Here is a 26888-nt window from a genome sequence, read left to right as displayed (position 1 = left end):
TTGCTTAAAAAAAGTTTGGACTATTCGTATGAGTTAAATCAAACATGCTGATTAGATGGTTTTCAGAAGAAGTAGAGTAGTGTTTAGATATTTAAGTATCATGTTGTGCCATTCAGATATAATTTAATTTACTATGTTCTGTACTCATATCTAGATGTGAATGTTGACAAGCCAGATGAAAAGTCTATCATGACATACGTAGCCCAGTTTTTGAAGTACTACCCTGATCATCATACGGTGACTGATGTGCAGGAGAATGATGTAAGTTTCTCTTTCATACCTATACAAATCAGTTTATCTTAGGGGGTGGGGGTGTTATAAATACATTTTTTAGCTTATTATATTTTCTTTTGATTAACAGTTCAAATGAAAGCAAGCAGAGTAGGAAAAGTAAGAAAGATTAACTGAGAATAAAAGAACCTGTGTTGTAAATATTTACTAGTAGATGAAGAAAAGAGTGTGGCAGTTCTGCGGAGATTTTCCTTTCAACAGTAGGAGCCAAAAAGAACAGAAACAGTTTTGGTAAATGTTAACAAATGAATGGATCCCAAAATTCTCTGAGAGTTTTTCAAGCATAACACCAATAAGATTGCAACAGTTTGTTACGTGAGGCAGAGCATCAGTTCTTTTTCTATCACAATGGATTTATGGATAGGAACAAGAATAGTCCAAGAGATTGCTTAGTTTTTGGACTTTTAGATTTGGGAGGCAGTTATAATTTTGACACAGACTTCTTTATATTGCACTGTGAAGTTAGACTAGACTATTTGCTTTAAGGAATCACTTTCAGTCTTTTTTTTTTTTCTTGTTTGTACTGTGAGTGCTGTAGTGCATTGGTTTTGCACTAGAATATCTGTACTCAGTGATGCCAAGCGATTATGACTCACTTCCTAATCCGGATCATTTACTTCCTTCATGGCAAATGGAAGGAAACACTGCTGAGACAATCTGCTCAGCCCCAGCAAGAGAGAAAGAGCACCTTTTGTCTGTGTTTCTGTGCATATCTTATGGACAGCATTTTTTTTTTAATACTTTCTGTTTCTTGTTCCAAATTCTTTAATATAACACTTATTTAATATATGGGTAACTGCTTTTCTTGGCCACACAATCCACCGAAATGTGATTTTTTTTGTTTGTTTGTTTTTAATCCATTCTGCACCTATGGTCATTCTAATATGTACCTCAGGTAAATTAATTGATTAAAAAAATGTAAAGGAGAGAGTACTACTTTTTTTCTCAGTGCACATTGTATCATATATGAGTTATTCGTGTGATGATATAATCCATTTAAATTGAAAATTCTTTTTTTTTTTTTCAACAATTTTTGTCCACTGATTCTGTTCTGGGTATATACAGGATTGGTATTTTTATGTCTTCACATTTATAAAAGAGATGTATATATTCATGAATGCTCTCCTTCACACAAAAAGACCACATGCATCACTTACACAATCACATATAAAACCATATATACATCTCTTTTATAAACCTGAAGACATAAAACGCTCTGCTCTTTGTTTCCCCATAGGTTATGACATTTTAAAAGATATACTTCTCTAACCGTCTTGGAAATTTAGATACCTAAAATTTTCTAGTATTAACTGAGAGAAATTCAAAAATCTAACAGATGAAGTTTTTACATTTGAAATGAGCATTCAGAAATTAAGCTGGAAGACTGCAGAAGTGAAGATATAATGAAGCAAATTGCAGTCACTGCAGTCAGTCAATTGTGTTTATAGTTTGACTTGATCCAGTTAATTACCTTTATTCCATGGTAGTTTCTCTGTGGTTTTATTTGTTTGTTTTTCTTTTTTTTTTGTTGTTGTTGTTGGATTTTGTTTGGTTTTGTTTTTAATATATAAGTAATAGGTTATTTTCAAGCAAATATGATCAAGGGTTCATCTCATACTGTTTATATCTAACTAGTAGCATATGTTGAAATTAAATTTAATACTCATAGAAGAATTATTCCCATCTTCTGAATCCATTCAAGCAAAAGTTTGAGCAGCTTTGATGGGACCTTGTTGAAAATTCTTACCCTTACACAGTCCCAATGCACTTCTGCTGAAGCTAGTAAAGAGGTAAAGTTGTGAAACATCTATCAATTGCTTCATCTTGATATGATTTTAAATACAGAGAAAACACATTCCTTCAAATTAAAAAGTGTTCTAATGAGAAACAAGTAATTCAGAAAATAATCCTGTCACCTCCAACATCTTTATGCCATTATAGTTCCCAAATATAAAAGGAATTTTCCGATCAGCAACTGGAAAAATATCTTTCTGAGCTCTTCCAGTAATTTGCTGTCTGCTTTTTAAGATGTGCATTAATAGCTCTCCCCTGAAGATATTGCTTGGCTCAGCATTCACAGTGCATCTGTGCTACTGTTATCAGTGGATGTGTTTCAGTGATGACAGTAACACATACATATAAACAAGAGTTTTCAAGAGGAATTGACTAAGTAATTGAATTCATAGATAAACTTTTTTAAAGGGACTTTTTCTTTCCAGTAAATTGGCAATAAAATAGTTCCACATTTCTGAAAAACAGATAACTTTTAACTTTTCTTTTCTTTTTTTCTTTTTTTTTATTTTTTTTTTTAAGATTTAAATGGTCATGTCTGAAAATTCTGTTCTGGCTCTGCCTAAGAATTTGAACAGTTCAGCTGGTTTATAATTACATAGTAGAGAACTCAAGATAACTCATTTCCTAGTCCGTAATTAAATTTCTCATGAAACACGGATATATATTTTTATCTCTCCAAACAACAAAGTATTCTGTATTATGTAATTTTCAAATTAACACTGGCAGTTCAGTTTTAAAGAAGAAAATATATATATATATATATAGAGAGAGAGAGAGAGAGAGAGAGAGAGAGAGAGAGAGAGACTGAGTTGGGCTGAAAAGTTTCTATGTAAATTTAATTTTTCCCCTGTTCTTATCATATTGGAATTCATAAACACTTTTCTCTAATCTTTTTCTTTCATATTCTTTGGTGGTTGAGTGGTCCAGTTCTGTTGTTTGTCTCTGCAAATAAGTGAACATGCGTAGAATTGTATCAGGATAGTTTAATAATCTAAAATTCTGTTTGGAAGTAGCATGCAGAAAATAAGTTGTAGTGACTTAAAAGAGTTAAAGTAAATGTGATCGGAGATCAAAAATCCTCATACTGAGGAAAGAACAAATGGTCACAATTCTTTGATGGTTTTCTTTGATGGTTTATGTTATGTTCTGTATTCTGCTTAAGATGTGCAGGCTTTAGAAAATAGTTATGTATCTGTAACAACACCCTTTTAATGTTTTTTATTCAGTGTAAGAAACATTAGGCACTAATAAAAGTCATGTTTTAAGAATGATATCTCATCAGACTGGGGATTATGGTGGCAGGGGATGATGGTGGCAGGTACCTTTGTTTCTAAGAAAGTGAATCCTTTATGACAGTTATCAAAACTGAGACTTTGAAATGTTTTTGTATCAACCAAGGAACACAGAATCACTGCAGGTGACAAGAAGTGATCAGCTCAAGTGAAAACGTGTGAAAATTTAGAAATAAATAAATAAAATGCCTATTATGCTTTTCTTCAGTTGCACAGTGTCAACGCCATTAAGTTAGGCAGTTATTGAAAGACCTACATCTGCAATTAAGCAGAAAAGTAAACAAATATCATCTGACTAAATAGTGAAAATAAATAAATACATGAATCTCAGAAGACCTATTGTCACCTATTAACTTTACCTTTTTCACTTAATGTCAAAGAAATCATACTGTAATTTGAGAGGTGTGGCTATTCCTGTGTTCTTCAGGTATCACACAGGTGCTCTTGTTCTGGTGATTTCTATTTCAAAAAGAGTCAGGCTCATTTTTAGCAATTATTGAATTTTTAAGCTGCTTTAACAGGAATCTTGCTAAATGCCTGTTTTGCTCACATTGCTTGCTGTATGAACAGTTGTCACCACACAGATGCTCTTGCAAAGACTTATCTTAAAGGAAGTGATTCTCAGCCATAAGAATGTAATCCATAGAGGAATAAAGTCCTGTGCTTTACAAAACTGAAGTTATAGTATGAACTAAAAATAGTGCATTCACTGCACTATTCACTGCATTGTGAAACACTTTCTCTTCTTGATTTCAAGAATACCTTACTTAAAGTTTCAATTACCAGGATTGTTACAGGAGTTTTGACCTATTAGGATGCAGAATTTAGTATTGTCTTTATGGATCTGACTGCTAAATATTAATAGAGATTTCAATAGTCTCATTAAAGTTATCACTTCTAGCGAATGGAGTGCTTTTAATACCAAAGTTCTTCTTTTGGTGGCTGAATGAGTAAAGAATTCTCTCTTCTCATAAGGGAGTAGTCTTGGATTTGTTGTTCATCTCAAAGAATCTTGATGTTATTTTTCCACACAGAAAGCAAGCTACCAGACCAGTAGAGTAGTGCTATCAGACCAGTAGATTAGTACTATCAGACTAGAAGAATAATACTTTTATTCTCCTTCTCTATGTTTAAATGTTGGAAGCATTAGGTGTTCTGGCATTTTGTGACACTGTATGCAGTAAAGGAAATGCCAGCATTATAAAAAGCAGGAGCAGGGAAGTGTCATATATGCCCTAGACTGTTTCTCAGGTACCAGCTTTAGGCATGTGTCAGAAAATAGGAAATAGAGCTTTGTTCCAGTGCAGCTGTCCTAACACAATGTTAACCTTGCTGCAACATCCAGATAAGAATTTACCTAGGGAATTAACAGACATAATGCCTGTGAGATTTGCACAATCTGTTATGCAAATTCTGTCCAACCAACTAGCACTGTTTTGAGCAGAGGATCAGTACCGGAATTAGCAGAAATACATCAAAGTAGATGATTCTGTCCTTTCCTCAACTGAAATGAAGCAATACCTCTAAGCTGTTAAAATGGTTAAGGGAAGTTACATTTTACATATTTGAGACAACTTTCAAAGAAAGGAACCATAATTGGCTCCTTTCTCAGGTTAGGATTTTATTAAAATAATTAAATTTATTACTTAAATACTGTCAGGTGCTCTTCTTTTTTAACACGTAATCCAGTGCTTCTTCTCTCAGATAATGTTTAAAATTCAGTCACTCATTTTAGGTGCTTAGCTGGTGCAATGCGGTGTTGCTTTTTTTCACTGCAACAGATGTGTTTCTGATAGTCACCAATTTTATGGTAATATCACTTCTTTCATTTTAAAGAGTAGCTTCTGATTAACAGCCAGAACACATGGTTCATTGGTTGAAAATATGAGATGGACACTTGTATTCTACTTAAAGATTAGCGTACTTACACAGTGCACAAAAAGCCTTTCTGTTGTCTGCCAACCTTCCCATATAACATGCTGACAGACCTGAGATTTCCTGCCAGTATTTTAATTTTCACTGCCAGGTCACTGAACTCTGCAGAGAACTTTGCAGCCTTGCAAAGCTTCAGGGCTGATGATATACTTGAAGTGTTAAAGCAAAACTATAAAACAAATATGCCAAAAATGTCATGGAAACAAAAGAAACTGAATAAAATCAAGTTTTATTTCTTTCTTTCCATTTTCCTTGTTAAAACATTCTCTACTAAAATATTTTGCTAGCTTCTGAACTTAGAGCTTGATGTCAAGGATTTCCCTGAAGTCACTAAGAAAATAAATGCATGACCTTGGGATCATACTGTTACTACACTTTCTCATCCAGCACCATAACCTTTCTCTCCCCTTCCCTCCCCTCCCAGCAATAGTAGACCAGATAAAAAAAAGGTGGTGAAATGATGATGATAAATTCTCTCCTGTCTCAGCCCAATTAGCTTTTCCTGGAAATTCACTCTGCATATATGTGGAAAACTAAAATTAGCTGTTGAGGTATATTTGAAGTACTTTCTGTTAATTTAACAGCAGGCAAGAACTACAAGTAATATTTCTGACACAGTAATGACACAAATAGTTATGACACTGCAAGACTCATGTCTAGATGCTGAGTTCATCTTTCATACTCACAAAGTGCTTTTCAATTAGACTATATGAAGATAAGTGATGAGAGAATTTGGCCCCAAGGTTTCTATTGATTTTCACTACAACTAATGACCTTGAATGGCTAGAGAGATTTTCTATCCTGAGCTATATCTGACACCTCTATTAAAAGGCTGTAATAATTTTTTTGTGTGTATGTGGTTGTATTAACTCACAGAAGGAAGACAGGTTGATGCTGAGAGACCTAAAAGTGTGGGCAGAACAATTTGAAAGAGATTTAGCCCGAGCACAGGTGGCAGAAACAAGCTTACAGGAAAAATACCAGGTAAGCAATTGGGAAATATTTATTTGAGTAATAAGATATTATTGTCATCATTTTTGTAATATGCATTGCAATATTTTATGCAGTCTGCATATTTGCAATTCAACATACTGTAGTTTAAAGAAATAAGGATGTAAATTGTGTTGCCTGTTATTGGTGGAGGATTATAATGTCAGCTCCAGCTTTGCTATGTAGAATAGTGCACAGATGGTTTGCCTAACACAGAGCTTTTTCTAGCAGCATGAACGACTGTCCTAGTTAGAAGTGAGCATGTGTCTGTACAGTCCTTCCAGATCTTCCATGATATAGCTCAAATGAGAGGTATAACTGAAAGCTGGATGAGGTGAGAGGTGGACAGAAGACAGGGCTTAGAGCTTCATTTTTAAGCCCTCTCTTAAAAGTTAATGTCTAAATCTACTACAAATTTTGGCCTAAATTTTCTACCGAAGCTTGACTATTTTCTAAAAACAGCAACTGTCTGTCCTAACTTGCATTTAAACCATTTGCTAGTTCATCTGAAAAATGATTATTTCCTTTTGGACAGAGTTCAGGCATCTGATAACTGAAGGGAAATGTAAAAGTCCTACCTATATTTTCCTGGACCATTCTAGGATCTATTAAAACCTTTAATAAAAAACAGTTCAATGAAGGTTATAAATATACAAGTTAACTGCTTCTCCTTTTTGGGAAGTATTATGACTTCTATCAATGCAAAATTGTCATATAGGTAGCATAAATGGCAACTCCATAAATGTTGCAGATTTTTTTTAACTCTATGCTACATTAACTTGATTTTGTCTTTGTGCAGTCATTTAAGCATTTCAGAGTGCAGTATGAGTTAAAAAGGAAACCGATTGAACTTGCAACCCAGTCCTTACGGAAAGATGGTAAATTATTGCTTGATCAAGCTATAGTGAAGCAAGCATGGGACAGAGTTTCTTCCAGGGTAAGTTGAAAATTTATTACACTATATATTTTTTATTAAGTGAAGGCTGAGATTTTTAAATACTTTAAGGTACCTATTTGCTGCTGATTTTACTAGGCATTAGGAACATAAATATGAAACAAGTTTCTAGTGATGTTGAATTGTATTGTATTTTTTTTTTGAGAATGTTTATAGCTCTATCGTCCTTAATATTTGTTCAAAGACAGTATGAACTTTAAGACAAGGACAGTACTTTGAGGTTTCCCTTTATGTGAAGTTATATTGACAAGCCAAGCTGAAAATATTGTGAAGGGAAAAAAATGCACAATGCAGCTTCAAAATGTAATTTTTAAATTGAAACTACTAAAGTTATTCTAGTTATAACTAAAAATTCAAATACAATATTTATAATTTAACCAGAAAACATTTCTGTGCAACAAATTCTGAACATGAAGATTTAATGCCATTTTTAATGCCAGATTTTAATGCCATTTTTTACCTGGTTGCAATAGAAGGAATTAACATTAGTTTTCGTGATAGTAATTCTGTACTAAAAGAATGAAAAATCCAAAGTGAGTTATAATGTTTGTCCCAAATAAGAAATGTTATCAAATCATTATTTGATACTCAGTGTATCTTCACGTATTTTTTTATTATTATTGTGTGTGTGTGTATGTCATATTTAATGGAGAATCTATTTTAAAATATTCTTTTTTGTTTGTTTGTTTTGGTTTGTTTTTGTTTGTTTGTTTTTTTACAGTTTTCATTATTTTTACTCCCATAACTGGGATTGCCAATAAGACATGGTATTTTACTGTTGTACTCTGGACTCCACAGTTCTTTGAAACTCATTTGCATATTTGAATGAAAATAAAATCAAAATTACAATGAAAAGGTTTTTATGGAAAAGTATGAAATAAATAGCACTGAGAGGAAGATTGTCTCACCTGCTTCGCTGTGCTTGATGAAATTCCAAATCTTCAGAATGTCAGCTGTTACAGTTTACATATAATCGGTTCTGTAACGCAGCTATGATTCTAGAAGGGAAATCCAGAAATCCTTATAGAGATTTTGTCGCCTATGAGAATGATGTAATTTCAGAACTAATGTTGAAGTAATATATCTAGGTTTTTGTCTCAAAGTGTTGTGTTTTATTTTATTTTTTTCTTACAATGAAGAGCTTGTTTTTTCTTCATACTTGTTCGTAAAATTAAGCAAGGAAGGAAATTCAGTCCTCTTACTTTTATTTCCCAGCTATTTGATTGGCACATACAGCTTGATAAATCTCTTCCTGCACCTTTGGGTACCATAGGTGCTTGGCTTTATAGAGCAGAGGTTGCTCTGAGGGAAGAAGTAAGTATTCAGCAAGCTCATGAGGAAACAGCGAATATAATACACCGGAAGCTTGAACAACTTAAGGTAAATACACATGAATTCTTTCTGTGCATTATATTTCATTATTTCCAAGGCTATAAATGATCCATGATTATTAATTGCAATTTGAAAGCTAGTTGGTATGGGTGGTGTCACTTTGATGGTAGCTAAAGATTAGATATCTTTCAGTGATGACTTTTAACTGTGGTACCTATGTATTTTACAAGTAATATTAAAGATTGGTTTTGAATGTTCCTGCTTCTTCTTTCTGAAAAATACTGTGTATTAGTATTTTAACTGTTTCCTATTCTAGGAGTTCTGTTGGGGAAAACTCCGTACAGAACTCCTAAGTTGGATGCATTGTCCAACCAATGTGAATTCACTAGGTGAAACAGAAGAAAGACAGCAAGCTAAATGCAACTACTAAATGTGCTGATGGTTCGTGAATATATAGCTCAGACTCGGGGAAAAAAATTGTGAAATGAATTTTCATTGGATTGTAATGACAAATGACATGAGAAGTCCCCTCTACTGTGGTAAAGAGGAAATTTACCAGATAAATTTGAATATCATTTCTATTATTTTTGCTGAGTCCTTGTTGTCATTTAAAATCGAAACTGTGAGCTTTGTCTGTGCTTTTATGTAATACATAAGAGAAAAGTATAGAAATAAAATATTGGAGACTTGACGAAAAACTGAAGCAGCAAATATAAAGGAGAAAGGAAAAAAATGGTGTAGAGAAAGGCTGTACTTGTGGCAGTAAAGCTGTATTGTTTCATATATTTTCTTCAATATTATTTTATCAATACTATTTTTTAAATTTCTTGTGTTTGGATATTGCTTTCATTTTTATGGCTATGGAGGTTTTTTTCCATTAAAAAAATCCACTTTTTAATAAAAGTAAAGCCACATAATGAAAAGCTGACAAATTTCATGGATATCTTGGAACAGATTTTTGACAGTTTTTGGATCTCCCAATTATTCTTTATTAGAACAGTGTCACCTGTTCTAATTTAAGTTTTAGCTAATAAATCTTACCAAAACAATATTAAATATTATGGGAAATATAATTGTTATCTTTCAAAGTCTAGTCTTTCATAAGGTTACATTTCATTAGCTTTATTTTTGACATAAAATATTACAGGATTCATAAAAATTGATTTTCATTAAAAAAAATGTTTTTTTTTTGTTGTTGTTATTGTTTGTTTGCATAATGTGAATAGTATAAACCTTATTTTGATACATCATAAGAAACAGAAAAAAAAATGTGTACTAAACTCTATTCTCTTTGCATCAGAAATAGTGGGGGGGGATTTCTACTCAAAAAAAAAATAACAACTTAGTCTGTTTCAAGGAACTTTTCCCATGAGAATGAAATGGGGAAAACTTCAACATAAACATGTATAATTACATCAGCTCCTGGAGCTTTTTTATCACTCAAATTTATATTGATGAATCCTGGTGTGCTACTGGGTAGTACCAGAAATACATTAGCCTATTTTTTTACTTTTTTTTTCAGTCACTGTTCTTCAGGAGGTTTTGGGGTTTTGTTCGTTATGCCTTTGTTCAGAAAACGTCACCTTCTCTGTATCTCTCTGTCATCTGACATTGCTTATTTTAGTGAACTTTATGGCTTATAACCATTTGGAAGCTAATACAAAAGGTATCAGCTTACTTGGACAAACTTTCAAGGAATTATGCAAGCGTTTATTTCTTCTCAGAAAGAGTAGTTAGGCATTGGAATGGGTTGCCCAGGGAAGTGGAGCATCACTGGCCCGTGGGGGTGCTCAAACAAAGGTTGGACCTGGTGCTTAGGGACATGGTTTAGTGGGTGACATTGGTAGTAGACTGATGGTTGTACCAGATGATCTTGAAGATCTTTTCCAACCTTAATGATTCTATGTTGTGGGTCATTTTGCAGAGCAGGATTTCTCTTGATGTGTAAAAGTTTTCTTGGACTTCCAGTTGATTTTGGATGAAACTGATGGGTTTTATTTTCACTTACGAGTGCATGTTAGGGGCATTCCTCTTTGTCTGACAAGGTCTCCAATGCAGCTAGATGAGATGCATGTTCCAAGTCAGTCCGCTACATGAGAGTAAGTTAGCTACAGGATAGCCTCAGTGGAGTTTTCCTCATGGTAAAATCAGTGCATCACCTGCATCTGAGAAAGTCTGATTCACTTTGTTTCACAATGAGGTTTTGACTGAAGTAGAAAACAGTGAAAACATAGATGGGTTGACGGGAATTACGGGACCATTTGGTGATCTGAGCAAGTAGATAGGATCAATACACGAGTGTTGTGGTTTAACCCGGCCAGCAGCTAAACACCACACAGCCGTTCGCTCCCCCCTCCCTCTCTGGGATGGGGGAGAGAAATGGGAAAGTGAAGCCTGTGAGTTGAGATAAAGACAGTTTATTAAGGAAGGAAAAGAATAATAATAATAATAGTACTACTACTACTAATAATAGTACTACTAATAATAATGTGTATGAAACAAGTGATGCACAATGCAATTGCTCACCACCCGCTGACCAATGCCCAGCCTATCCCCAAGCAGCCAGCGCCCCCACCCCGGGTAGCCACCCCTATATATTGTTTAGCATGATGTCAGATGGTATGGAATATCCCTTTGGCCAGTTTGGTTCAGCTGTCCTGGGTCTGTCCCCTCCCAGCTCCTGCTGCACCCCCAGCCTGCTCGCTGTCAGGACAGAGCGAGAAGCCGAAAAGTCCTTGGCCTGGTGTAAACACTGCTCTGCAACAATTAAAACATCAGCATGTTATCAGCACTCTTCTCATCCTAATCCAAAACATAGCACCCTACCAGCTACTAAGAGGAAAATTAACTCTGTCCTAACTGAAACCAGGACAACAAGCCTGCACTTTGTTCCCATGGTAGAGAAGGGGGCAACTTTTTATGATTACCTTTTGCTAATAGGCTTCTGAGCACTTTGTGCCAAGAGCTGCCTGTTTGCAGAAAAATATCCACTGCTTTGTGTCCTCTCAGCCACTGGGGACTTTACGTGTTATTGTTATGGTATCTCTTCAAAGACTACTGCCAGTCATTCATTTTAATATGTAATCTCCAGGAAACCGTTTGAAGCGGTGTTGCTTAGTTACAGTTGAAATGTGCTCTGCTGTAAGGTTTCTGCTGGTACAATCCTTATCACAGGAATACTGGTCGGGTACCACATTCTGCATTCATTTGTGTAATATAGAGAGAACAATCCTGAAATCCTTTGATGCTGAGGGAATGAGAAGTTCACTAAATACTGAATATGTACTTACATAAGGAGCTCTGGATCTTCTGCCGGTATATAAAGGAGTAGGTTAGTTGCTGAATATTTGAATCGTACTTAATAAAGGTTAGTATCTGCTATAAAGATGTAAACAGTAAATTTAGCAGGATTATACAGTAGTGGTATTAGTGTATTTTCATGCTGCATTTCAGGCATTATTTAATACAGTTAAGAGTTCTTGTTTTGTTAAATCATTGCAGTGTATTCTCTGTTTTAAAATCTTCCTCAATTGTCAGACATAGCTTTAACAGAGCATTTAATAAGGGTGTTTCCTATGTAAATGTTCACGCTGATGTAAATGCTTTTATGGTAGGCATAACCTTGCATGCAAATCTAAGAGCATGATCAAATAGTTAACTACATTGAGTCATCGGTGCAGACTTCAAATTGTGCTTATTAGGTAGCCTACTGTGAGCCTTCTCTTTCTCCCTCTCTCCCTCTTCCCCTCCACCCCTTCTTCTCTCACTCTCAATCTTGCTCTCTCTCCTTAAAAACAGGATCTACTTAAAAATATAGAAGGTCACAAAAAGACATTCCATGAGATCCACAGAGCCAGGTCTGTTAATGGAGTACCTGTTCCACCTGACCAATTAGAGGATATGGCAGACAGGTAAGGCTTTCAATCTGAAATGAAAACCCTCTGTGAATGAAAGGAGACCTGTTTGCTTTTTAACCTGTTCACATAAAAATTGCTGTCTAATTATGTTTCTTAGTGGCAAGCATGAAAAAAATGGAAAGGAAAACCCTCTCAGAATATAAATAAAAATACACTGAAAAGCTTGGTGCATTGATGATTGATGAGAATTAACAGAAGCTAAGTGTTTTGAAAGGGAATACTTTTTTTTTTTCTTTTTTTAATTGATCCTGTTATTACTTGCCCCTGGAAGAGATGTTATGTAACAGCAATCAGGATGAATATAAGAAAAAAAGAAAAATGACTTTGCAAAACTTAGTAATAAATGTAAACTGATGATTTCTATGAATAAATATGATTATAATTCATTTGCTATTCAAAAGCAGCTATCAGAATGATCGTCATATATAATTAAATGTTAGTAGACTCTGAATTAGGTGAAAAATATCTGAACTGTAAGTGAAGCTTTCAGTCTGCCTTGGAAGAAAAAAAAATTATTGATGTATTTTACTACAGTATGATTCATTTTCCAGGTTTAATTTTGTTGTCTCTTCATCTGAGCTCCATCTGTTGAAAATGGAGTTTCTGGAACTGAAGTACCGTCTACTGTCACTCTTAGTCCTTGCAGAATCAAAGTTAAAATCATGGATTATCAAATATGGAAGGCGAGAGTCAGTGGAACTACTTCTTCAAAATTATATTGTAAGTTGGGGTTGTCTTCTTTTTTTTTTTTTATATTTGAAATAGTCTCATCAAAGATTGTTTGAATTTAATAATAATAATAATAATAGTTTAAAAAAAAAAAAAAGAAATGAGACTTGCCAGTCATCAACTTTGACTGCATTTATTATGAATATCTTTTCAGACGTGTATCTGTCATCCCCTGGAGAAGCCTTAATCAAAATGCTAAAAATGAAAATCATGCATTTTACATCATCTCCTCAAAACCAGAAATAATGTCCCAACTGCTGTCTGACCATCCAGCTTACCAAGCATATAAGGAACTTCCAAATCCTATATTTTAACTTTAAATAAAAATTTAAGAGAACTTAATTTCATCTAATTTTACAACAACATAAATGCACTTTATTGTGCCTACATATGAATTTACTGCAGCATTGAGGAGGTTCTCGGAGTGAAGTCTTTCACATTACAATTATTCTTAATGTCCTCCAAATGAAGAAAAAATAATAATTTGTCTCTGTATTTGTTGAATGTATTATACTGGAAGTGGAGTCATTCTATTCTTTCAAGTAACAGTTTTTCCACTTCTGCTCTACATTAGTATATTAAACCCATTACTTTATTTCTGTTCTGGAAAGAGATTGCTCCAGCTCTGCATCATTCATATATCTTGTTAAGAAACAAAGGCTATTGACTTACAAGTGCTCATTGATACGATCCCTTTGTTACAAATTAATTTGCATTATCAAATGGCTGGTAAGATGGTGCCACCACTTGCACTTTTACATAGGGTATGAGGGATTCTTTCAAAAGCAGGTCTGGAATAAATACTTTTCCCCTTCTATCTAATACATATGAGGAAAATTGCACAGAAAAATTCAGTTTGGAAAGAATTCATACAGTTATAGAAGCTTTCAGAGCCACGATACTGTAGAGAAAGTTACTGGTGCCCACATAGCCTGCCAGTTTTTATTGTACTGGAAACAAACTTGAAATTTAAATTTCCTCTTACAGTGTGAGAACTGAAGGCTATTCATACTTTTCCCTAAATTTAAGCTCTAGCAGTTAGAGACACAAAAAATTCAGGGGCTAACCCTTGTTTCAGAAAAACAGTAAAATATTCAGATGATCATTTACAATAACATAGTTTGCTAGAATGATGTGCAAGAGCTAGGTGTTAATTGTCCATATGTATGCTTTGTAAGGTTGTCTCAAAGACCGCTAAAGGGTGTCAAGGGAAATAATGAGGGAGTGGATAGCTTAACTTTTGGATTAATATTTTATATCACTTTCTTATTTTTAGCTTTAAAATAAATATTAAGTGGTGAATTTTTATGTCATTTTGTGATTAGCTCAATTATTCCTGTGCTTTCAGACCACTAATTCTGAGTTGGTCAATAGGGAAAAGAAAATGCTTCCTTGCATCATTTATGAAACTATCACATCAAAATGAGGAAACTGGGACAAGAAGATAGAGCTCAGTTTCATTCCTGATAGCCTTCGGTTCTGTTTGCTTCCGTGTGTCCTATGATGGAAAAAGACTATTTGCTTTGGCTTAACTGAGAGCAAGTTTCTAGGAGCAAAAGCTGAGTATTACTCTTTGATTTAAATAGAAATCTTAATTAGGAAAGCCATAGTCAGTGCCTTCAGTGACTATGTTAGTAGACAATCAAAAAATAAGTATGTTGTCTGTCAAAGCAGACTGAGCAATGTTGGCATTCTAGGAGCATGCATATTTAGGATTTAGATATAACATATACCTGGAAAATATTTATGTTCTGTACCTTAAAAATAAAAGTGTACATTGCTACTCTAACCCGTCTTCTTTTCACCTGTGTGTCATATACCAGAAGTAAAGTTCAGCATAGACTGTACACCATCAACTTGAAGAATATATTGTACCAAAGTGTCAGCTGCAGTGGAAATACTGGATACAGCTATCCGTGGACTTAAACCCGTCACACTATTTTTTTGGCATAGGTTTATTAGAATGTTTGTAGCACCAGATGCTGTATGGATTTGGGAAAAGCTGCATATTTTCTTTAAGGGATCTTGTCAGATGGGAGAAATTATTACTTGGCAAAACACATATATTTAATTTTTGAATATATTTGGAATTGCTCTTGGGATTAGTATAGCATAAATAATTTGGTAGCATCCTTTACTTTCTCATATGAAGCATAGCTTTTGGTTCAGGGTAAAATGTCTGTGCATATGGATTTAGCAAAAGTGAAAATTCAGGAATTTGTCAAATAATTTGTGGTAAAGCATGCAATTCTTTATATTTGACAGATTTTTTAATTTTTATATATATATATATTTTAGTAGAGAAAAAAATCTGTCTTTTCTTGACTTCTAGTTTCCTTGGTTATAAACATATTTTAAATTTACTTGCTAGATAACTGTGGTGATTTGACACAGCAACTGTAAAAGGTTTTAAAATAGAAGATTTTTAGATACATCTTGTCTGGTGTGTTTATTTTTAAAACTGTTTATCATATTTATATTATGTGGGCTGATGAATACAAGATCTAATTCTTCTCTTCAAAGTACATTGACCTTGGAAATTTTTTCATTGATCGTTAAAACTTTGGCCTCACTTGAGAGCTGGTATTACCAAAATTATAGTAGTACACATAGAAGTTTGCCTATTCTGACATACCAAATCTTGTATACACGTATTAGAGATGTGTTTGCCTTAATGGTAGATCTATATGTAACTAGAGACACAGCAGGTAGTATAGGTTATAGAACCATTCAAAAACTCTAGATAAGTACATTAGGTAAGGCAATGTAAAAACCTTATAAAAAGTAATGCAAGATACAATATATCTTTGTATCAAAAGATACATTTGCACAATATAGATATATATTTATACAGAGCATTTAAATAAAGTGACATTTCTGAAAGACATTAAAAAAAAAGCCATTTGGCAGAAATAAAGAGGCATAACTTTGTGACCAAAATATTTCCATATAAATTATTAATTGCTCTGTAACACATTACATGTTGGAAACACCACTCACAAAGGAAAAGAACTGTTTTGCACTTTGGAAAAGTGTTTTGCCTTTTTTTTTTTTTTCCGCTTTGGAAACATATATTTCTTTAACTATATTTTTACCATTTGCAAAGAAGGTAAAAGAAAACAAGGATCAGTCAAAAGTATTTCATCTCTTGAACTGAAATCTGTGTTTCTGTAAAGGACTAATACAGAAACCGTTTTTAATGTTTAACTAGATTTGATTTTTGTAGTAACCTTCTTATAGGGAGGAAATTTTTCATTAATTAAAATGATTCCACTGATCACGTAATGTTTATTTCTTCACTTTCTGTATATTCATAGAATATACAGAAAGGTTAGGGTTGGAAGGGACTTCAAAGACCATCTAGTTCCAACCCTCCTGCCATAGGCAGGGATGCCACCCACTAGATCAGGTTGCTCAGGGCCTCATCTAACCGGGTCTTTAACACCTCCAGGGATGGGGCATTCTCAGATTCTCTGGGTAACCTGTTCCAGTGCCTCACCATCCTCTGTTTGAAATATTCAATGTAACATATGCTAGGACTTTCAGCAAGTGATCAACTAGCAGATTAACAAACATATTAAATATTCTTTCCATATGCAAAGTAAAGAAACTGAAGTTTGAGGGGATACTCTGCTGTACCATTAATTTTAAAAAATGAAATTTATATACTATTTTATAAATTAATAGAGGAATAATGAAGTTAAAAGATGTCATTGCTGTCCCGGTGTGATTTCAGGGAACATATTTTTAATATCTATCTTTATTTTCTCTGTGTAATTATTTTTTTTTTCTTTCAGTCTGTTATTGAAAATAGTAAGTTCTTTGAGCAATATGAAGTTACATACCAGATCTTGAAAAGAGCAGCTGAAATGTATGCCAAAGCAAATGGCTCAGGTAAATGCCTATGTTTCTGTTGTTGTGGGGATGCCATTTTAATCTCTTCAGACATAAATATCTTCTAAAAATATAGCCTAATATTTGTTTCTTCAATGCATAGAGCTGTATAGCGGCTGCAGTTCACCAGAGAGGCTACAGCCTCTTGTAGCAATTTTGCATTTTCTCTAGCACGAGGCCAGCTGGTAGAGAGCTGCTTTTCAACTTTCTGAATGTCCAGAAGGGCATTGTCATGTTCAGACTTCCTACTGGGAGAAGTCCATGGTCCATCCTAACTTATAGATTCTTTGAATATTGTTGATCTGAGCCCAGTAGTGTGCCAGAGAACCAATTATCAATAGGGAAAGTCACATTCTGGTGCCTGGGGACACTCCCTGGCAAGGCTTCATTTACTAGAAAAACACAGCCAGAGAGCTGATCCCAAAGTTGTCACAGTAGCAAAAGTATCCCCTGATTTAAGAAGATTCTTCATCAACTGTGAAGTTATAAGGGGAACCCAAATGATAGCTCAAGCATGGGTGTACATGAGAAAAATGTGTAGCTGATTGAACCAATACCTCCTGTAATTTCTGAACAGCACTGCTTGGTTCAGTGAGAATGTATAAGGGCAATATTTGACCTAGGTAGACATGATATTGCTTTAGTCTCTGCTGTGATAATAGCACAGTAACATCTGTGGAAGATTGCTGCAGCTGTTAAAATGGTTAGCATATTTGCAGAGAAAATGAATATCTTTGTTGTTGTGAAATTTAAAATTGATGGTGATACTCAAATTTTACTGACAGGATATTCTTGCAAAGAATAAAAAATAATAGATTTACTCAATGGTATTAAAAATCCAGTAGCAAATTATGTGTATTCTGTGAAGTCTCAGGATTTACATGGATTCTTTTTCTTATCTCTGTTTTTCCTTCTGGAATAAGGACATGTATCTTTCTTGCAGTGAAGAAAATATTAAAAAGTGAATGGCAAAAATTAGCAGCATTTTGTTTTAAAGTCAGTAGAAAGAAGTTCAATTTCATTCAGTAGTTTTGTATACAGGAATAATTTGTTTTTACATTACACATCTCTACTACTTTATTTTTAAATTAATTTTCTCTCTTGATTTCTTTTACTGCAGATTAGAAATGAACATCAAAATGAATATGCAGTGTTTCTATTCAAATATGGCACTCATTTTATGTACTTTCCTCTGTCTTTGATTCACATGGTTAATTTTTCAGTAATAAATTTTGTACTAAAAATTGGGCTATCAACTGAACATATTTGTATAAGCCTTCTGAAACAGCAGTTTTGGTAAAATATAATTCCCTGATGAGAATGGATAAGTGTAGTATAAAATTAAGCTTCACAGAAGCTTAATAATAAACTTAAATAATTGATTTCATTCCTGTATGTCAGTGGAAGAAGTTGAGAATGTGATGAAATTCATGAATGAAACAACAGCACAGTGGAGGAACCTCTCGGTAGAGGTGAGAAGTGTAAGAAGCATGTTGGAAGAAGTAATTGCTAATTGGGACAGATACAGCAGCACTGTGGCAGGTCTGCAAGCCTGGTTGGAGGATGCCGAAAAAATGCTTAATCAGCCTGAACATTCTAAAAAGGTATGAACTAATACCATCTATATTTGTCTATTTTGTAAATTATGAAATATGTTATATACTTTTGCATTTCCTTAGGTTGTTTTAAAAAATGTCATACAAGAGAGAGAGAGGTTCAGGCTGGAACTTTTTAGTGGATTCATTGATAGATTCAAGGACTTGAGTAGTTTGCTCCATCTTCTCATTCCTTCTTGACCTCTAATAAGGCTGACCAGGACAGTTCTCCTGTCTCCTAATAAGGAGAACTGGACAGTGCCAGATTCAGTAGATTTGCTTAGTTTTGCCTGTATTCACAAAGGACAGTCTTGGCACAAAGCAAAGGCTATGCTCTGCAACATATAGAAGATTCAAACTGCACATTTAGCTTACTAAAGAACGATGGTTATTCACTGATACATCAGTACAGAGTATCTGTACTCATTAACTGATCTCAGCTTTGAGAATTTAAAACACTGTTGTTCTACTCTTTCTTCAACAATTTTAAGCAGTATATATCCATTTAAAATTTTCTCTTTGGTTGTATCAAAAATGTAATTGTATCAGAAATGTTTTTACATGTAGATAAGTTCTGACAAATATAACTGTAAAGTTTAAGAACTGTAGCTCCAAAACTTCAGATGACTGGCATTACAGTTGGACAGGGCTTTTTCACATCTGACCCTAAGCAAGGGATGGCATAGCACTGTCACTGTCAGATAAGCAGTCTTGGAAATCTAGATCGAGAGCCAGTAACAAAATGAGTCAGACCCTCTTCCTTGGTCTTGAGGACCAAGTGGCATGGTTCAGCTTGCACGTTTGCGGCTACTGTATTTCTCCACCTAAAGAAAGTGCCCTCTTTGATTCAGACTGTTTGGAACAGTACTTGCCCTGTGCTCTCCACTGAATTGCATACTGTTTGGGAGAAGGGCAGCTGGCAGAAGCCAAAGCCATATGAGAGAACATGTTAAATAATGTGGACAATCATGGGACAGTGATTGAGTACTGTTTAGTTTGCTGGTATAGCTATGACCATAGTGCCTGGAGATACCTGCCTTAAGTAACTCCCATCCTTAGATAACAGCCCATTCTCTTGCAGAGCAAAAAGGAAGGGGAGAAGGGACGAAGCTGGTCTTTGTCTTCTCTGCCAATTTATGTTTTGTGTACCTTCCTACAAGATGTACAATGGGTGGGCTATTTAGGCTGTCTTAGTGGGGTGGGGGAAAGAAATCAGTCACAGCTATCCTTTTCACTTAAGCTCTCACCTTCTCTGAGATAGGAGGAAACAGTAGTGAAGAATCAATTTTCTCAGATCAGAAATTTTATTCTAACAGTGTTTTTAGTTACTGACCAAATCCTTTCTCTTAAGGAGGAATTCCATTAGTTCAACTGAAGCTACTCACCACAGTAAAATGAGCTATGAGTAAACTAGTAGCAATTTTTAATGTAGTAGGCTGTCTTCAAACAGTTCAAAATTCTATTATGGCATATCCAATATAAAGTGTTTTAGAGAATGATTGTTCAAAATGTTTTATCAAACCATTAACGGGTGGCTAAAATTTAGTTTAATGGTTTAAGGTAAATGTTATTTGCAAAGGTTTAAGAATGTGCATCCATTTTTTTCTTCAGGATTTTTTCCGGCACTTACCTCATTGGATCCAACAGCATACAGCCATGAATGATGCTGGTAATTTTCTGATTGAAACATGTGATGAGGCCATTTCCAGAGACCTTAAACAGCAACTTCTGTTACTAAATGGAAGATGGAGAGAGTTGTTTATGCAAGTTAAACAAGTATGTGGTTTTGCTGGTTTTATGTTTAAATTTTTACTTTGTAATTTCCATGCCAGTAAGACAGATTTGCCCCACTAGCAGGACTATACAACAGCTTACTAATGTGCCTAACTTTTTGTAATTATTTAAATATGAAATTAAACCCTGCCAGTAGTTTAATGCTATTGGGGCATTTGTCTTGTTTATCTTTTGGGTTATAATTTTTTTTCTTTTTTTGTAGACATTTTCAGCTGGTATAGCCTGTATTTTTTCTTTACTGTCATAATACGGTGATTGTTATTCATGCATAACTTCTACTTTCTTTTAAGAAAATGATCGGTTTTACATAGCCATTGTTATTGCAGGCTCTGTAAAACTAAATAGGGAAAATGTTGAAAGTGCATATTTTTATTACCCTTTAATGGAAGTTGTGTTCAATCACTGTACTACAACCATAAGCAGGTGCAATGCAAATTAGTTAGCTAAATGTTTTCCCCAAATCAGTCAGACATTAGTTCCATCTCATGAACCAGGAGGTACTTATAGCAAATTTAAAAACTAAAACTAAAACTAAAAATACAGATCTGTCTCATGAAAGAGATTCAACTGTTTGGAAAATAAATGTTTTTATGTTCTTATTAAAAGACACAAGAGAAGATGCACAAGAGAAGAGAAATTATGCACAAGTGTTTCACACCTTATAAACACAATTGGAAATATTTTTGCTTATTGTCGGTATACATCTCATGGTATTTTTCCCTTTCAGCAGCCTTCAGTTGGCAGTTGCCTGTTTGAAGACGCTGAATCTGCTTTTTTAATTGGCATGATTAGTTCCATTGCAATCAAGTTAAATGGAAAAGCAGATTATGAGTGCACACTTCTTTTTTATTGTAACTTTTACAAACTAGAATGTTGTCAAGTTTTATTTGCTAATAATATTTAGGGTGATTCACTGTGGAACTGTAAAGCCCAGAGAAATGTGTTTCTTGTCTTATGTCTTTCATATGCTGTCTGTGAAAGCATAGCCTGTCTCCACTTCCATTATACAGTGCTTTCTCCCTTGTAACACCTCCTGTGTTCTCCCTTCTTCCAGCCAGCAGTTTTTACTGGACTTTCCATTCTTTTTCAGCTTTTCTAGGCTTTTTGTATTATTTCTCATTGCTGAACTTTCAAAATTGGCACTGTAGGTAATGAGAAATTAATAGAGACATTGATTCTAGGTTAAAAACCAGGGAGAGTTTGGCGTTCTTGGAAAAATCCATACCTTAAAAGGGCTGAACTCTAATTTGAATGTTCTTAGCATCAGCACTGCTGAAAATAAATCAAACCCTTAGTGTAGAATATTTTCCATTACTTCATATTTTATTGAATACAATTTTTCTAGCAAAAAATTGCTTTGAAAACATGCTAATTTTCTCAAGTAATTATTTAGTAGCCACATATGTCATTTGGATAAGTTTTTTTGTTTCTTTCTTTCTTTTTACTTTACACTTTTTTAGTATGCTCGAGCAGATGAACTGGAAAAAATGCGGAAGGAATACCTGGATGGTGTTGCCAGTTTGACAGCCTTTGTTGATGAAAACAATAGAAAATTTTCAGCACTTGTAGAAGTGTCCTTCCTAGATGTCAAGATGTTTGTACAAGACTTAGAAGTAAGTGTCTTCCTTCCATTCTTTTCTTTCCCTTTTATAAAAGAGAGGTGTGTAACTATTTAATTCTGAGGATAAAGCATAAAATCATATTAGTATGCATTTATTTCCATTATTACTCTTCTTCACTAGTGTTATTTTTGTATAGCTTCTCCTATGGCTGATCTAAATCCTTTTGTTCTATGAGTGATGTTTCTAGAGCACATTTCCAAAACACCGTCCATCTGGATATTTCTTTCTCTTTAGTTTCAAATCACATCTGGGTGAGCTGATTTGATACCGTTTGGCACATTTTGTATGCATTTGAATTACGATTCAAGCTTCACAAAGTCAGACAGGACAAAAATTGGAATATATATCTCACATCACTTGGTAATAGTCTTGAATCTCCCATGAATGCATGAATGCTATTGTTGAAAATTTTCTTGAAACATTTGTTACAGAATATTAAACAGAAATTGCCTGCCATGGAAGCTCAGTACAAAATGGTCGCAAGAACGGCACAACTTGTTACAAAAGAAGTTTCCCAAGAGGAAGTAAATGAAATGCTTGCAACTTTGACAAGGATCAAAGAGCAGATAAGCAAGGTTGCAGAATACATGTTTCTACTATACATGGTGTTGACTGCTGAACTAGTAACCAGTAAGCTGCATGAGAGAGGGGAAAACAAACAAACAAAAAAAAAAACAGGAATATGCATTTGAGCAAATGTATGTCTGTAGTAACAGTGGAGTGAATTAATGGTAGAGAAAATATTACTTCTTTCAGACCTCAAGACTACCATCTTTAAATTTATTTTATTTTATTTTATTTATTTATTTTTAAAGTAATACAGTACTGGGATTGATCTTAAAAGAGACAGTTACCAACTATATAAATTTACGTGTAAATGAAGCTAATGTTTATTGAATTTTATTACCTTTTTAATAATTATTTTTCTCTGCAATGACCAAAAGGTTAAGGAGTATTCCTGTGCCCTGCTGTATGAAAGTCAGCATCTGCTGTCTCCACTGGAAGAACTGGAGAAACAAATAACAAATTTTTATGAATCTCTTGAAAAAGTCAATGAAATAATTTCTATCCAGGATCCTGAAACACAGTCTACAACACTTCTTAAACAAAAAGCTCAAGTAAGTTTATAAAACGACTTGCTTTAAAAAAGGATTTGCTTCCTCTGACTATTTCATTTTCTATATGTACAATTTGATTACTAAGATTTTTTATTTTAATTTGGTCAGCTGCCCAAATGTTTCTTCATATTCAGGCAATAAACATAACCTATCCTAAAATCAGCTAGGCATAAACATACAAGGATTGAAAACTATGTTCCCCCACTATAGCCCATGGTTTCTCAATCCAAGGTGCAAATATGAGATCTTTGTTGTGGAGATAGGACTGAAATGTTAGAAATGGAAATATATATATATATATATATATATAAAAAATATTATATATAACATATTATATATATTATACAATGTATAATATTATATATTATATATATATTATACAATGTATAATATTATATATACTATGTATTATATGTTTACATTAGTGTGCTTTATGTATACGTACGTAAAAATACTTCAAGCCTGCAATGTGGAGAGATTGGCATAAGTCAATGAGAAGGGTCTTCTTTTCCAGCGACTTCAAGCTTTGATTGTACTTGGGTAAAAAAATGACCTCGTGAGCTTGGCTGTTCAATCACAACAGTCCTCTCCTGTACGTGAACACAACACAAGTCGTGTGTCAAGTCTGCTGTTTAAGAAGCAGTCTGAGTACTCTTTTCCTCTTTCCTGATGTTGCCCAGACTCAGAATGTCATCATAAAATTTTATGTTTCTTCTGCAGTTGTTTGCCATCAAGGAACTGAAATCTTCTCATTTATATGAAGGCTTCTAACAGGAAAGGTTAATTTGTTGAAAGGCAAGATCAGTCTGCTATTGAGAGTTGTCATTCTGATGTCTATTTTAACAGCAAAATTAGAATTGTGATATAAATACAGACATCACATAAAATTAAATCACAGATTTATGCACTGACCTGTATTCTACAAAAATATCCAAAGGGCTTTGGCACGTGTCTGTTTTTTTTTCTTGTTTTGTTTTGTTTGTTTATTTATTTTACATATAGAACTCTATTTTTCATTCCATCTAACATTTTCTGTAGGCTGTTTTTTTGTGGGTTTTTTTTTTTTTTTTTTTTTTTTTTTTTTGTGGTGCTTTTACCTTGTTATTGTTAAAAAACATCTTCCTGTTATTTTGCCAAACTTTTCTCTCCTTTATTCCTGGCCAGGGTGGATATATGTTTCTTTCTTTCAGGATCTGGTAGCTTATCAAGAAAACTGCAAGAAAGCTTTGTCCCTCATTGAGAGAAATAGTCAGAGTATCCTGCAGTGTGTGGCTTCTAGTGAAGTGTTCCAGCATTTCCATCAGTCAACATTTCAGAAGAAAGTTACACAAGTTCAGATTACTTTTCAGGTACTTATGTAACACCTTGGTGCGTATTTTTGAAATCTTCTTCATATGCAGAAAGATTTGCAATTGCTGCTATTGGTCTGGGGCTTTGTATTTCATCAGAAAATGCAGTGGATCCTGAAGATAAAGTCAGAATTTACATTTGTTAATGTAAAAATGCACTTAGGGCTAGAATCCACTTTAGCTTTAGAATTCTTATTAGAATTATTAGAACATTATTATTAGAATTATTAGAACATTACTATGTTATTAGTAATATTGATATTTTCAGGGCTACTTAGCCCCAGTCTGTCACGAACTCAAACATTTTCTTGGGTGAAGATCTCCAGATACTGGGTTCTATTAGATTTGTTTTCAGGCAATTATTGTTGTAATTGTTGTAATGTATTGTTGTGTAAGGCTATCTAAACTGAATTTCAAGCTGCAGACAATTATCTGTCAGTAAAGAGTTGTCCCTGAGAGGTGGATTTCAAAAAATTTATTGTACTTTGTGGTTTCTACTTAAAGATCTATAGTTTTTGATTTACCATTTAGAAATCATCTATTTAAGCTATGTTTATGTTTACAGAGGCAGATACAATTGTCTTGATAAATTCACCATGTTTAAACATTAATTATTCTGTTTCTATAAGGATGGACAGTGATTCTTCTCTGGGCTTAAAATATTTATGGATCTGGAAATTTGCTTTTTCTCGTAAAGACTACATTCCTATACAATTTTATTATTTTACACAAATTTATCTGGAACCTTTAAAAAGGCTTAGCAAGATGTTTAAATTGACAACTACAGATTTGATTAGCTCACTGGGTAAAACCACTGTAATTCCTTTACACTGGGGTTAGTAATCAGTGAGGACAGCGAAGTGTGTGGTTAGTACACAGTGTTGGAATTACCTTGGTGCAGCTGAACTGGTGAACTGATCATTTGTCCTGTTAACATTTATTATTTGTTTATGGATTGTAACTGCTGGATAATGCCATGTATCAGGACAGAATGCAAGGCAGAATAATAAAGAGTGTAACTAAGGTTTCAAAACAAGAGAAATATAAACTAAGCAACAAAAAAAATGTCTCTTTTAAGCAGCCTTTTACATGGTTTGACATGTGGCCTACTAGAATGATTATTGTTCAAACCTCCAGGTCAGATCTGTAGCAATGAACTGGTTGGATCCATAGGTTAAACCATGTTTATCTGTCTCTCCCCTCCAATCCCATCCCCTCATTTTTTAATCAGGGGTTGGTGCAGAAGATGATAGTCTGATAAAAGGAGAAATGCAATGACAAACATTTAAACAAAACAACAACTGCTTTACATTTAAAAGCAGTCTTTGGGAAATAAATGTTAGCCAAATGGCTTTTAGGCATTCTGAAAGTATCACAGATACCTGTATTGAATAACTATCCATTTTTAATTGAATCGAGGATGACATTAAGGTGAGTCTTTGTATAGGTATTAAAAACTGGGAAAATGGGAACATGAAAGGGAGAAGAGGAGCAGCTGTGAATAAAATGTATTTGCAAGAGTGACACCAATCAAATTCATTTTTAGGTAAGATTGTGGTAAAAGTAAATAAAAAACAGTGAAAAAGTGCCAATTAAATTTCTTTGTTTATAACTCAGAATATGGTCAGGAAAGCTGGTGAATGGAGAAAAAACATAGAAGCAAATAGCCGTCTGATGAAGAAATTTGAGGAGTCTAGAGCAGAACTGGAGAAAGTTATACAGATTGCCAATTGTTGCTTAAAAGAAAAAGGAAATCCTGAAGAACTTCTCAGGAAGCATAGTGTGAGTACATTCTCTAATTTTCCTCATGGAATTCTTCAAGTGCATGACATAGAAGTGAAAAACTTATTTGATTTTAAAATTGACATAGATTTCTTCCATATTTTGAAGTGATATGGACCTGGTCAATGTTAAGACTGGAAAAAAAAAAAAAAGTTAAAAGAAAAATATATATAACAATCATCCTTCTTATTGGTGAATGTAAGCAACCAGAAAGTGCAGAGAGAAGAACCCCTTAGCCATGAAGGTTGGTTTTGCCTATAGAACTGTTTGGAGTTGAGAGCATTAGTCTGTGTTTTGACAGGCTCACACATCCACTGCTGGGTTTTCAGATGAATGAGTATTCGTTTGTGTATTATAACGATTACTTACACATCTGGCTTTAAAAACTATTCTAGTTAAAACACCATATCAATGTACTGTCTGGGTGCCCCAGAATAAATTCATTTGCTGGACTATAAATAGATAGACAAAGTTTTCCTTAGTTCAAACTCTACTTCTT

At 34.0% G+C, this 26888-nt stretch overlaps 1 protein-coding gene across 17 annotated transcripts in view; it reads left to right on the top strand.

The window, feature by feature from the left end:
- SYNE1 (spectrin repeat containing nuclear envelope protein 1) overlaps positions 1-26888 on the top strand; it is a 311711-nt gene that overhangs the window by 70650 nt on the left and 214173 nt on the right. For 16 of the 17 annotated variants that reach the window (XM_013178233.3, XM_048076956.2, XM_048076961.2 and 13 more), the window contains 14 exons: positions 155-261; positions 6189-6296; positions 7102-7239; positions 8473-8637; positions 12388-12500; positions 13058-13226; positions 17033-17129; positions 18531-18733; positions 20336-20500; positions 21979-22131; positions 22572-22715; positions 23085-23258; positions 24449-24607; positions 26225-26389. In XM_013178233.3, coding sequence (XP_013033687.3) covers positions 155-261; positions 6189-6296; positions 7102-7239; positions 8473-8637; positions 12388-12500; positions 13058-13226; positions 17033-17129; positions 18531-18733; positions 20336-20500; positions 21979-22131; positions 22572-22715; positions 23085-23258; positions 24449-24607; positions 26225-26389 — 2060 coding nt within the window. Of the gene's footprint in view, positions 1-154; positions 262-6188; positions 6297-7101; positions 7240-8472; positions 8638-11528; positions 11957-12387; positions 12501-13057; positions 13227-17032; positions 17130-18530; positions 18734-20335; positions 20501-21978; positions 22132-22571; positions 22716-23084; positions 23259-24448; positions 24608-26224; positions 26390-26888 lie in introns of those variants that run through there. The other variant, XM_048076965.2, reaches the window with a different exon arrangement.

This window comes from Anser cygnoides, chromosome 3 (genome assembly GCF_040182565.1).
Source record: "Anser cygnoides isolate HZ-2024a breed goose chromosome 3, Taihu_goose_T2T_genome, whole genome shotgun sequence".
NCBI lineage: Eukaryota > Metazoa > Chordata > Aves > Anseriformes > Anatidae > Anser > Anser cygnoides.
This window is presented reverse-complemented; position numbering and strand designations above follow the sequence as displayed.